The sequence below is a fragment of the Telopea speciosissima genome, chromosome 10 (assembly GCF_018873765.1).
Source record: "Telopea speciosissima isolate NSW1024214 ecotype Mountain lineage chromosome 10, Tspe_v1, whole genome shotgun sequence".
NCBI lineage: Eukaryota > Viridiplantae > Streptophyta > Magnoliopsida > Proteales > Proteaceae > Telopea > Telopea speciosissima.
Window position 1 is genome coordinate 14,838,816 of NC_057925.1, and position 14,139 is coordinate 14,852,954.

The window sequence follows — 14,139 nt, forward strand, 5'->3', positions numbered from 1 at the left end:
ATTAGAGTGGGTTAATTAGAAAACCCCATTAACGACCACCTCATGTCTTGAGCTCCATCCAACCAAGCCCATCAATCAACATTCAACCACTATTTGGAGTTTGCCCTTATCGAATGGGTCTTGCAAGAAAATAGGATTTCATATTGAGGTCCAAATATACACTACTGGATAGGATGGCTCCTACTAGCTTTCACAGAAGTACAATGGTCATTTCACGTGGCCCTGTGTCTAGGCACAAGGGCGTGTATCGCATGCGATCAGGTAGCATTCTCTTTGGATTGAACTCATCTCCAGGGAGCCCAGCACGTCCCAGGGGGTATCCAGCCATTGGATTGTGCCACACACATCCCCCGGCGTGCACCGAGATGTGTGTGGCACAACCCAACCCTTGGATGCTCCCTTGGCACTCCCGGCGTTGAGCTCCCCGGAGAGGAACCGGATCCCGTCTCTTTCCGTGTAATGATAATCACAGGGTATTTTAGGTATAAAACATGAAGGTTTAGCTCCACTGCGGCCAAGCTCAAATCGGGAATTTGCAAAACAGCCTTTATAGGGTTTTGGCTTTGCTGTTTAGGGTTTTAGATTTTAGCCATCGATGGGGTTCGTTGTGCACTCTTCACACCAGTGAGTACCGGCCGGCATCATCACTACCCTCTATCGTCTAGTGGTTCAGCGTTTTGGGTTTTCAATTTCTCATCAGATAGTGTTGGGTGATCGTCATGTGGGCACTTCGCAGATGTGCTTATCCTCTCAGGTAATGATTTTAGCTCCATTTCTTGTTCTGCTTGTGGGTTTTAATCTTCTGCTACAAATGGATAAGTAATTGATAAAATCCTCTGTTTCTCACTTTTTCCAGTTTCTTTAGTGTTCTAGATTAAATGCAATCTCTCTATCTCTTAGTTTGTGGTTCGCTCATTTGGTCTTCTTTGAGAAAATCATGCAGCTTATACCTTTTTTTGGCAGTGATTTATGAAGGGATATAGTTTTCGTTCTCCGGGGTATTCTCAATCTTCTTGCTTGTCTGCAAGTGATGTTATTATCTTCTACTTAAGAACACAAACTGTCGTCTCCCAGTGTTTCTTTCTATATACTTATAGTGATTTCTACTCTCTGTTAATGCATGTGAAGGACAGATGGATCGGTGATATATAAAATAAATGCTTCCCCCAACCCCGCACCCCTATATAACTGTTCTGTTCACTTGCCTTAAAACCATGCTCTTATACGTGATCGTTAATATTTTCAATTATTTCTTGAAATGAATTGGTATTTATATTGTATCTTCATTGTAAGGAGGATGGCACTTTTTAAATGTCCTCGCTCTCTCTCTCTAGACTCCCCTGATGTTTGTCGGTAGAATTGCTGTAGAGAACTAAAATGTTTAAGCACTTCTAATTTTAATATCTTTTACACTCTCAGGAGCCAAGGATGCCGTTTAGGGGCCTCACAAACTTCTTGTTCTAAATTTATTGTACAAAGTGATTACATAGAGATTGCAGTGGGTATCAGTGAGCCTGCTGAGTTGGTATCTAGTGGGTACCTTTTTCTGAAGCGGTTTTACCATTCTCCATCAATTCATTTGCGTCTTTCTCAAGGGAGTTATAGTCTTTCTTCACAAGCTGGCACGGAGAGTAGTGAAGATAACGAAGACTTGGAAGATGGGTTTTCTGAGCTTGAAACCCCAGCAAGCACGGATTCCATTGAAGAGAGCAACACAGGGGATGAAATTGGTGAGGAGTTAGTTTCTGGGCCAGAACTATCAGATGTAGATTCTGAAGAGAGTTTAGCTGAAGCTTCTCAGAATGAGTTCAACTCCGATGCTGAAGCTGGTGTGGCTGATGAAGACCCAAAGAAGAGGTCTCCTCTGGATTTGTGGAAGGTAATTATGAATGCTCCGCATATAAAACGTGCCCTTGATAAGTGGGTTGAGGAAGGGAATCATTTGGGACGGTCTGAGATATCAGTTTCAATGCTTAATCTTCGGAAGCGCAGGATGTATGGAAAGGCCTTGCAGGTATCCTCTACTTACCCCTTTATTTGATATAGATAGTTACACAGCAATTGCCTTTTCAACGGATCGTCATCTTCATGAACCTGTAAACTTTTTTGTCAATTGTTTTTTCTCAGTGATTGCTATTGATTTTGAAACAAGAGGCCAGAAAGTTAAAATTGAGTAGTGTGAAAAGTTGTTTCTTAATTTTAGCGTCAATTGAATCAGCTGCAATTACTATGTTCTCCAGTTATGTTAAACTTGGGTTCTCATTGGGACGTTTATATTTTCTTATTCCCATTTTTATTAAAAATATATTGGGTCTTAGATCTTGTAAGCATTTGCTTAGCTTTCTTATTCTGTCTTTTTATCTGTATTTTATGCTTGGATCATGCATCAGATAAACAAGTTTGGTTTGCGATATTTGTGACTTTATGAAGGAAGCATGGCATCATTTCCTGTGCCTGTTTAATGTTTGCTGGAAATTTCTTTGGACATATTGGATCTGGCTGGTTTCTGGAGTTAAATCCCTTGTGGCTCTTTGGGAATGATCCTGTGGAAGTGTACTGTGCAATTTTTGGTGCATATAAGAAGAGAGAAACAACAGAATCTTTAGGGAGGAGAGGAGATCTGCAGGCAAGATTTGTGAAGCAATTCAGGTGAGGGCAGCACATTGGGCTTCTAATCAAGAATTTTCTGGAGAATTTCTTTCAACAATGTGATGAGGATGTTGAGATGGATGAGTGGCAAAACTAGGAAGGATAAAGTAAGGAATGACCATTGCAGAGCTAGTTTGGGAGTAGCTCTGATAAGCTACAAGAAAGTCGTATGAGGTGGCATAGCCATGTTCAACAGATGCCTTAGGATGTTCCAGTACGGATGAGTGATTTGATTTAGATTGAAGGAACTAAAAGAGTCAGGGAAAGACTTAAATTGACCTTAGGGGAGGTGGTGAGGAAAGACATGCATAGCTTAGGCCTTGTATCAAGTATGACCTTGAATAGAGCTTATTAAAGGGCAAGGATCCATGTCGCCGACCCCATTTGGTTGTGATAAGGCTGAGGTGGTGTTGTGAATGTGATGAGCATAGTTGTCAAAGCCTCACCTAGCCACGCCTATGCCCTGCAGGCCTCAAGGCCCTTTAGAATGGGCAAAGCCTGTTCTCGACTCCTTTTTTTTACAACTGGGCCCTCAGCTTGGTTGCTAAGGGCTTATCCAGGTGTCACCTTTATTGACAAGGTCTCTGCTAGGCGTCGCTTTGGTCCTTGGCCAGGTTTTGACTTTGGCTGCCATTTTGTCTCTTTTTTTTTTTTTTTTTTTTTTTAAACTCATGTATGATTTTATGCTTTTGTGGTGTATCTTATTGCAGGTTATCATATGTATATGGAGTTAAATATAAAAAACGAATATAACTCAGCTCTAAAATAATGGAAATTGGAAAAAATGAAAATTTCTCTGATTATTTATTGCTTCATTTGATTGATTGGTGAAGCACTTTGTCTTCTCTTTAATTATATAACCATGAAATAGACAGAACATAACTTGGTTAGGATGTAGGTAAGCATCAAGCTAACATAACCTGATAAAAGTCTTAACTGGGCCTAGGAGAGGCCTTAGGCCTGTAGACCCCAGGCTTGTCATCACTGCCTTGGCGCCTCGAAAATTATGGTGACGAGGGAGTGGGCTTGGATGGTGGGATACAGACCCAGTGAATAGGGAGTCAGACATGATTGGAGAGCTCCATCAGAGACACCAGTAAAATTAAATTTTGTTAGACGTAATTTGGGCTATCCAGGGCCATCCATTTTTTGAAGGGGTGTTTAGAAATCGTAATGGAACAGTGTTAGCTTCTTTGGTTCCCATTGGGAGGGGGTTTCCTGTACTGTAGAATTCAAAGTTGTCATTCAAGGCTTAAAGCTGATCTTTGATATAATCCAAATGGTTATTGGGAATTCACTACCCTGCCCCCTCCTCAAACCATTCTTTCACTAGTCACCACACCATTATACTAAGTATCTGCTTGACTCTATTAGTTGACTCTGTATGGCATACTTGGTGGATCTCTTAATGCTCAATTCCTATTTATCTTATGTATAAGGATTTTAATTTTCATTTCCGCTCTTGTTTATATATCCTTGCTTTGCAGGTGTCAGAGTGGTTGGAGGAAAACAAGCGGCTCAAGTTTGTGGAACGTGATTATGCTTCTCGCATTGATTTGATAGCCAAAGTACGTGGCATTCAGAAAGCTGAGCAGTACATTGGGAAGATCCCAGAATCTTTCAGGAGTGAAATAATATACAGAACCCTTTTAGCTAACTGTGTTGCGGCTACCAATGCAAAGAAATCAGAGGAAGTCTTCAATAAAATGAGAGACCTGGACTTTCCAATTTCAGGATTTGCTTGCAACCAGTTGATCCTGCTGTACAAGAGGCTCGACAAGAAGAAGATAGCAGATGTCCTGTTGTTGATGGAGAAAGAAAATGTCAAGCCAACTCTATTCACATACAGGGTCTTAATAGACACGAAGGGGCAGTCCAATGATATTACAGGTATGGAGCAGGTACTGGAGACTATGAAGGCTGAAGGGATCGAACCTGATGTCTTTACCCAATCTGTGCTGGCTAAGCATTACATTAATGGTGGCCTCAATGAGAAGGCAGAGACAGTCTTGAAGGAGATGGAGGGGTGCAACCTGAAGGAGAACCGTAGGGCCTGCAAGAGTTTACTCCCGCTCTATGCAGCCCTTGGCAAGGCTGATGATGTAAAGAGAGTCTGGAAGGCATGTAAGTCGAAACCCCAGCTCGAGGAGTGTGTAGCTGCCATTGAAGCTTGGGGTAAGCTTGGGAAGATAGAGGAGGCGGAAGCGGTATTTGAACTGATGTTCACGACTTGGAAGCTGTCGTCAAAGTATTATGCTGCACTATTGAGAGTTTATGCAAACCATAAACTGTTGTCCAAAGGAAAAGATCTCGCAAAGAGGATGGCAGATAGTGGATGCCGTATTGGCCCATTTACATGGGATGGACTCATAAAGCTCTATGTAGAGGCTGGGGAGGTGGAGAAGGCAGACTCGATCCTGCAGAAGGCAGTTCAGCAGAGCTCGATGAAGCCATTGTTTAATTCTTACATGGTAATCATGGATCAGTATGCAAAAAGGGGTGATGTCCATAATGCTGAGAAAATATTCCACAGGTTGAAACTGGCAGGTTATGTTGGTCGGCTCCGACAGTTCCAAACTCTTCTTCAGGCTTACGTAAATGCCAAGACTCCAGCTTACGGGTTCAGGGATAGGATGAGGGCAGACAACGTATTTCCAAATAAAGCAGTGGCAGCACAATTGGCGCAAGTAGATGCATTTAAAAAGACTGCAATATCAGATCTGCTTGATTGAGAATAGGGAGAATTGAACTGATCATATTACCTGACCAGGTTCGGTATATTATGTTTAGTTGGGGCAGTGGGCTTTCCTAAGTCCTTGTGTTATTCTGATTTCACATCATATGAAGAAGTTGTTGGTCAAGCAAAGTTAAATGGTGGTACTCTTCTGTCTCGCCGATACTTTTTATGTGTTTTTTTTTTTTAAATTTCATTACCTGATTTTTTTCTCTTTTCCTTATGTTAACTTGACAAGTTCAATGGTTCCGAAGTTCTCTCTGATTTTTGTCTCAGATGAAAAATTATAGATGTTTAAATGTCTCACTAGTATTCAAAGAAGAATATTTTTTCAGATAGCATTCAAAGGACTACTCTGACAAAAAAGATCTTTTCTGTCCACTTCTCTGAAAATATTGAATACTTGAGAAGCCAAGCCAAACAAACATTGATCATTGAGTTTCGAGCAATAGTTTGGAAAACATCTTGTATTAGATTGAGGGATAAAAATCCTCTATAATTCCCTAATTGTGTAGTCGGTGTAGTTTGACACGTGGAAGATGTTAAATCCAATGGTGCCAAGCTCGATTGACCCAGTTTTTTTTTGTTCGAGTTCGGCATAATTGAATCAAGCATCTTCCGTGTGTTGTGTTCTCAGGCCCGAACTGCACCGCACTGTGCAATTAGGGAATTATAGAGGATTTTTAACTCCTAAATTTGGGTACTAATTTCACTTATAAATTTTCTTTTCAGCTGCCGTTTGCTTCGCATTTTTTGGATTTTAACCTAGCAAGTTTTATATGAAATTTGACAATAAAATTCGTCCTTCATAAAATTTCAATATCATGAGACCACTCTTTGATGCCTTGAATGGATGACATATGGCATATATCCATTGGACCAATCTAATTGGAACTTCTTTTGTCAATTGGTATTTTTTCTTATACTTTATCATCGGCCCTTGAAAAAATTGATACGGTTCTCACAATCATAAAATAGCGGTTTCATGATTCAAATTAGTTATAATGACATTTTATGTATTAAATTAAATAATTTTAGCTTCTAAAATAAATGGCCAACATGCATTGAGAAATCGTACAATAACTTTTTTACATCATATTTAATATCCTACATACATTTGTTAGAACGAACACTCAACACGAACAGAAACAAAAACATAGCATGATGACATAGAAATTTAAAGTGGTTCACACACCAATATGATATGCTACGTCCACGGGCGAAGTTGAAGATGTTTCACTATGTAATGGAAGAAAGTTGCAATGAAGATCTCTCAAGAACACCTAAAATGGTGCTGCAAGCTCTTATCTAGAAACCCCAAATAAAAAAAGTAACCCCAAATCTCACTCACTTTACAACAAGACGGGTTAAGGCATAGAAGTACTCTTCCAAACGGTTTGAGCCATCGGCCCAAGCACTTTGCTACCATCACAGATCTCAAAAAAAATTTTATTCGAGTCACCACCAAAATATGTCGTAGTGGATCAATCTTCGAAATGGGTACAAGAATTCGAGACACACATAACAACATTGAAAAATGTCTATGTAAAATTTTCCAAGTGAAAGTTTTAAATGGAAACATATGGAGCCTATGTGGGTTTTACTTGGAACAAAACGAAGCTTTAGAAAAAACATGGTGAAACCTTGCATAAAAATTAATAGATAATGCAACACATTTCCCGGCTTGGTGAGTCCTTTCTTTCGTGATGAACTATTGGCAATGCACAACAAATATAATATCTGGCCCAACGGGGTCCTAATTGGATTGGTAGAATTTTGCTGGTAGTCCATCTAAACCAGGTGTTCTATAAGCATCAATTTGGATAACATCATTCATCAAAAAAAAAAATAAAAAAAAAAATGAATAACATCATGTTTAATATCCTTAGCAGAAAAAGGATGACAAAGGAAGTCATTCTGCTTGGATGTTATCTGAGGATTAATGCAAGACATGTAAGAGACTGGATCTGGCAGTTTAGAGGTATTAAACAAGGATGAAAAGTAACTGGTAATATATTGAAAGAAACCTGTATCATTAGTCATCCATGATCCATCTGGCCCCCGAAGCCTAATGATGTAGTTAAAGTGGCGTTGGCAGACAGTGGCGGTATGAAAAAACGATGTATTACGGTCACCAGCCTAGAGCCATTTAACTCTCGAGTGTTGAGCCCAATATTTCTCCTCTTGAAGGAGAAAGTCCTCCAAGCGCCTATGAGTAAGAGCTTCAGCCTGCTGGAGGCTTGCTCGGTTTGGGTTACGCTGAATATCCTCCAAATTAGAGGTGACCTTGGCGATTTCCATGAACTATTTGAAAAGACATCCTTACTCCAAAGCCGTAACTGGGAACAACACTCATCAAGTTTTTTAGAAAGCTTAAAGGAAGCTGATCCTACAAGGAGAATCTTCCAAGTATTTAAAATAATGTTAGGAAAATTTGGATGGTTTTCCCAGTTTGCTTCAAAATGAAAAAGCCGTTTTAGTTTACGGATTTAAGGGAGGAGATGTACCATTAGTGGCGTGTGGTCAGAGCCAACCATGGGGCGCCGTTGGACTTCAATGCACTCAAAAGACCTAAGGACGTCCCCATTAGCAAAAACTTTATCAATACTAGTTAAAACAAGATTGGGCACATCCCTTTTGTTTGACCATGAGAATAATGGACCTATAAATTTAAGCTCTACTAACCTGCACTCATGAATGACATTTTAAAAGTTAGTTATATGGGATGTGGTTTTAGGACGCCCTCCTAAATTTTCAGAGATTGGGAGGAGCTCATTAAAATCCCCTAAACAGATCAAAGGTCTCGATATAGATCTGCCCAATTGTACAAGTTCACTTCACTACATAAGGCATTTGTCTGCCCGTGGCTCAACATAGAAAAAGTTAATTTGGCAAGAGGCTGGAAGAAGAGTGGCATCGATATAGGCATCTATGATCCTATTAGAAACAAAGAAAATAGATAGTGAGATACTATCATTCCAAATGAGAGCCAACGAGGTCTACAGTTAGAAGGTGTTGGAAACCTAAGGTACCATTTGATATTGCTTACAATTTCTGAGGAGTTTGGTAAACCTATTCCGGAAACGTTTCCAGAACCCATGGTGCAAGTAGGAGAGACCAATCCATTGCCATCGCCACCGCCTCCCCTAAACCTAACCCCATCTTTCCAAACCCCCAAAAGTAAGAAGAAAAAAAGAGGGAAGCAGAGCTCCATTTTTCAAATCTCAAGGGCAGACTATATTTGGTGATTCATCAATCCAAGCTAGTGCCTCAGGGTCAAGATCAAAGTCAACTTTTGGAAGATCTTCTAAAGCTTCATCGTCAAACCAAAAAAATGGGAAATCATCAAAGTCACCCAAACCACCAAACACTTGCCCAAAATCCTTCATGAGAAATGAATCATAATCAAGGTACATCTCTTGCCCTGTTATAGGTACCAATGAATCCTTTAGAGTTACTGGAGGTCCTTGTCTCTGCTACTGCTGATGATGATGCTAAAGGTGAGGCTCCATTCCTTTTTTGGAGCGAGAATCATTTTCCTTAGACGTAATGCTTGGATAGTCCACTACATGATAAGCAGAGGTAGAGATATCAAGAACATAAATTGGAGACGAATGACATAATAGACTCTCTAAGTCTTCAGAGATGCGGGGCTGAGGTTGAGACTGAGGCAGAGACATAGATTCGACTGCAGCAGAAACGTCAAAGATCTTCTGAGTTTTCTGTAAAAATGAAACATTATTATTACTCTTCCATGAGAGACTAATACTCTCTAATTGGAGCCTCTTTGAGTCAGCTTTATAAGTCTTCACAGCTTCCTCTGCAATATCATAAGCGCCCAACTAGACTCGGACTCCTCGAAGAGGGTCATGAATCTCACCAGCCCATTTTCCCCTTCTCCTCTATCTAACCCCGAGGATATACTTAGAGGTGGATCTAAGATTCCTCATCAAAACCCTTCTGTTAGAGATTTTGCCGCCATAGTTACCGTCTTGAGAAGAACTACCAATATCCTGAACAGATGATTCTTAGGGAGAAATCGGAGCACGAATCTCCTGAACGAGATGTTCACAGGCGCCAAGAGGCGAATCATTGTCTACTACATCAGCCTCTGCGTGGTCCGCAAGACCTTCGAAGAATGCAGAACCGTTCAATCCTGTCTATCAATGAACGTTGGTTTATTGGAACAGCTAAGGGCGATCTTAGGTAGTAAGGAGCTGACGCTGCCGAGGGTTTTCATCGGTGACAGATACATCGGTGGAGAAGAGAGGAAGACGAGTCTCTCTTGGAGAATTTCTTTTGGTCGTGGGTTCCTCTCCCCCCCTCCCTTATTTTATCGAGCACACTTCTTTCAAGTTGTTTTATAAAACAGAAAAACACCCCAGACTTGTTTCGTCAAAAGTGTTCTTTGGCCCATAAATTCTAATTTTTGTTTTAAGAAACATTAAAAACGAAATGGATTTATCAAACACTTTTTTGGGATGTTTTTTCGTTTCTTAGAACAGAAAAACGAAAAAATGCGTTTCTTGGAGTTTTATCAAACGGTTCCTAACCTTTTTCTAATTTTTCCATATACGTTGTCGTCTTTTTTTATCTTGATGAGAAAGTCAATGCATGGTCTAGCAGCTACAACTAATCTGCGTAGATAACGAACTGTCAGGGGTCGACTAATTCCCTGACAGTTCCATGATAGTAGACTCATGGCTGTTGTGGGGGCTGTTATAGGGCAGTTGCCCAAACCCTTTCAGACTTTATCGTAACAGAAGAAAACTCGGTAAAGTGTAGGTGTCGCCTTCGAGTCGGGCCCTTCATCTTAGGATGAGAAGGGTGACAATCAAGTAGAGCAGCCGGGTTAAAAAGTGGGGGATTAAAAGGCGGAGTTATATGAAGCCTCTTAAAGTTTCAGATATGAGGACTTAGGGGAGCGCTTCCTTTTTGTTTCCTATTGGGGATAGAAGAGGTAGAGGGTGAGTCAGGATCAATTTCTTCAATAGTAACTGAAGTGGCCACAGGAGGGTAATCCATTTATAGGGGGTTGGAAACTAAAACTATCTTAAATGCAGGGACCAAAACTATGAAATCTGGGCTGCTTGGTAAAGCTGGTTAAGTTATAGTAGTTGGCGGTAGGCTGGAATGGCTAGGAAGTTCAGTCAACACTTGAAGGGACAACTTAGATGTTTTAGCCTGTGCTAAGGTAGGCACATGAGGGAGGCAATGTGGGCTACTAGGAGTGACATGTGGTGACAGAGGGCGGGGAAGACGTGGGCTTTGGCCTGGACAAAGCATACGGGGGGTTTGACAAGAGGGTGGATGGGAACTTGTAACCATTAGCATCTCTTGTAACGAAGGGAGAACTTTGAGCCTGGATGGATTAGAGAGAGAACCAAGCCTCTTAGGCGTTGAACATGGTCTGGAGGGGGGTATGATGGTTTCCACAGAAGGAGATAATATCTCTCATACTCTAATATAATAGCTTTGGCAGCAAGTCTCATCTGGATAACAACTAAAGTGCATGTGGAAGTGTTTCCAAGGTGTAGCCAATCCCCAAATAAATTTTTGAAGCATAAGGCATGGTCGATCCTCAGTTGATAATTGGAGAAATAAGTCTGAGCAGAAGCCATGAGCATAGACTTCCTTGACCCCACAGTTGTGTATATCACGACCAATAATTCCACAAAAGAAACATTAAATTTTGGGAGCTTTGCATAAACAAATTAAATTCATGTCGGGTCGAGGCCTGATTGGGTAAGGCGCATCCCAGTACGAAGGGAATAATCAAGTCGTTTAGCTACTCGTAGAGCTAGAGACTTTGAGAAGTCTCTGAGGGAGGTTGGGAGCCTCACAGTCTTCAACGTTCCAATTCTACTAGCAATACGTTCCGTGGCGTGTTGTGTGTGCAGGTAGAGTGGTACATCATATATGTGAACCCAAAGGTCCACCCATTCAAAACACATGCATTGGGGTGGGGTGTCCTTGGACCATCACTGGAAATCCATAAGATGTTGCTTTATCAGCCATGATCCATGATCAAGTTGAACTTCAGAGGCTTGTCTGAGCTATATAAGGAATAGATCTGCATCAATTTGCTGCACTTCTAGGTTGCGCTTCAGGTTCTATGCTACTGCCAAGGCTTTGGAGACTGTTGTAGTAGAAATATGCTTAGGCGTGCCAACAAGTACAATATCGTAGTTGATGGTGCCATTTGTCCCAAGATCCTCAATAGCAACATCTAGATTTGCTTCTAGAAAATTACTTGAATCCATACAAAGGGAGCCTGAATCCTCAAAAGACAAATCCTCCATAGTAGAAGAGCTAGATGCCATTACAACAAAACCCAACCCAAACAAAAATACACCAGTCCGTGGGAATACAACCTCAAATCTTTAAGTACAAAGAAAATGAGGTATAAAACACCTAAATAGCAGGTAAAACCAAACAAACAAAACACTAGACTGTAATTCCAAGTTACAAAGAAAAATTACATACAAAGGCCATAGCATGCATTAAAGACAAAAGAAACAGGAAAAGGCCGAAAACGCACCTACATAGACAAAGAAACGAGAAAAAGCATAAGCGAATATAAGAAACAAAAAAAAAAATAATAGAGAAAATTGCAGAAACTAGGAGAAACGGGAAAAAGCATAAGTGAATATAAGAAACAAAAAATAACAGAGAAAATCGCAAAAACTAGGAGAAATGGGAAAAGGCATAAGTGAATATAAGAAACAAAAAAGTAACAGAGAAAATCGCCGAAACCAGCAGATCTAAGACAAAATTGTAAACTTGAAATAAGATCTACAAAAATTGAAAAAAGAATAAACAGAGAAAGAAAAGATGCTGAAGAGCGCCACCCAAAGATGCAACAGAGCAGACCTGAGAAGAGAACTTGAAGCATGAGGTCAACTGGAGAAAAGAAATTTCCAAGAAACCTTGTCGGAGTGAGAAGAAACTTCAGATTCACCGCAGACCTCTCACAGGATGAAAATCTCCAGAGCAAACTAAGAAATGAAACTCCAAGATGGAGAGAGAACCCTAAATCAAAAGATTTATGGGAAAGAAACCCTCAGAAACCCTAAGGGCCTCAAAGGAAGAGAAAGCCTATCGATAGAGAGCTCTCGAGTGGTGTCTTGGGAAATGCAACTAAGAAAAATCGGTTTGACTTTGTTTGGTAAAACTCATTTGCAGATCGAATGTTGGTTATCGTCAGTTTTGTATCTAAAAAATATAGGGAAAAGAAAGTTGGGAGAAAATTGGTCACACTTGACTCATTTTCTTCACAAATGGGGGAATGATTAATTGACTAACTGCAATTCTTAAACAATCAAACGATTTCACTTCTCCTTTAATTTCTTTTCTCAATCTTAAGCTTTTTGTCCGTCTCAAGAGTTCATTGGATATCTCAACCTCTTGCGTGTTGATTTAGTGCTACATCAGGTCACATGTGCTATTAGGGAGCAAATGACCTCTTTTCATGGCCAGACAAATTCGGTGTCTACTTTGATTTGTTCTAGAAATTTGGCTATGTCTATCATCCCATGAAGGGCTCCAATTATCATGGGAATTTTTTGGTGTGCTCCTCCTCACCCTTGGTTCAAACTAAATGTTGACAGTTGTTCGCTTGGTAACCAAGGGAGAGCAAGGGCAGATGGAGTTATTCGTGATTCAAACTCTAGGATTGTCTCATCTTTTGGCACTTTCCTTGGGATTAGAGCAAACTATGAAGTGGAATTCATAGCGTTGATCAATGGTCCTCTGGTTGCAAAACAGTTGGGTATTCAATATCTTTGCTTGAGTCTGACTCGATGTCAATGACTATTGCAATATACAGGGGTTTAATTCCTTGGTGTGTCATGTAGGATTGGTGCTATCTCCATCCATATCTCTTTGGTATTCGATGGAAGATCATGCATTGTTTTAGGGAGGCTAACCCCATCGTTGAGTCTTTTGTAAAATCGACAGCAAGGCTAGGTGTCTCCTCCTTTGCTCTTGTTCTCCCCCCTCTTATGCAAGATGAGCTGCTGGTAGATGCGCAAAGTAGGCCAAGATTTCGTATCTTGTTCCATTAGTCTTTTGTTTTTTGGTTTGTTGGATAGCAGGTCCCTCCCCTACTGATGGCCATGCCGAAGGTGGGGGGCGGGGCTTTACTGTGTTTTTCTGTTTTGAGTTTCTGGTGTCTCTCTTGACCCCACTTGTATCTCTGTAATTTCTTTTTCTTTAATTCTTTTTAATATATATGATCCTTTTTAGCCGAAAGAAATAGGCAATCAAATAACAATTATGAAAATTTTCATATATTTTTCTCTTGATTTTCTCAATACAACCAAATCAAAGGTGTACGAAAAATTTCCTTTTTTCTGTTCCATATCCTTACTTTTTCTTTATCTTTTCTTTTATCCAAAGATAGCAACCAAACACAATCTAAACGAGTTGGGTGAAGACCTGGTTCTAGTATCAAATCCAGCCCAAATTAGGCCCCACTAGGTTCAGTTCCGCTGTCCCTGCATGGTCACTCTCCGTCTCCCCTCTACTGTGATCTTCCAACCCATTCCACTGAAATCTTGGGATTGGTGGGCCCAACCCATTCTGTTTTTTGGTAGAGGCCCAACTCATTCTACAGCCCAACCCTTCACAAAACAACGTGTGTGGTCTGGTTAGGGCCCACTTATGGTTAATTTCAGATCGGCCCACTTCTCATTCAACAAATTTGACCGCTATAAAACCCTCCGTACGACCAAGTCAACTCCACTTGGACTGAA

The 14,139-nt window shown here is 40.6% G+C and overlaps 1 protein-coding gene and 1 pseudogene across 1 annotated transcript; one reads left to right on the forward strand and one right to left on the reverse strand.

Moving 5' to 3' along the window:
- Positions 1–589: 589 nt before the first annotated feature.
- On the forward strand, positions 590–5,501 carry LOC122644194 (pentatricopeptide repeat-containing protein At1g80270, mitochondrial-like). Its single transcript, XM_043837806.1, has 3 exons — positions 590–754; positions 1,420–2,014; positions 4,137–5,501. The coding sequence occupies exons 1-3, from the start codon at positions 720–722 to the stop codon at positions 5,379–5,381; spliced, it is 1,875 nt and encodes a 624-aa protein (XP_043693741.1). The 5' UTR covers positions 590–719; the 3' UTR covers positions 5,382–5,501.
- Positions 5,502–8,604: 3,103 nt separating this feature from the next.
- On the reverse strand, positions 8,605–11,706 carry LOC122643308 (annotated as a pseudogene).
- Between the last annotated feature and the right edge of the window lie 2,433 nt (positions 11,707–14,139).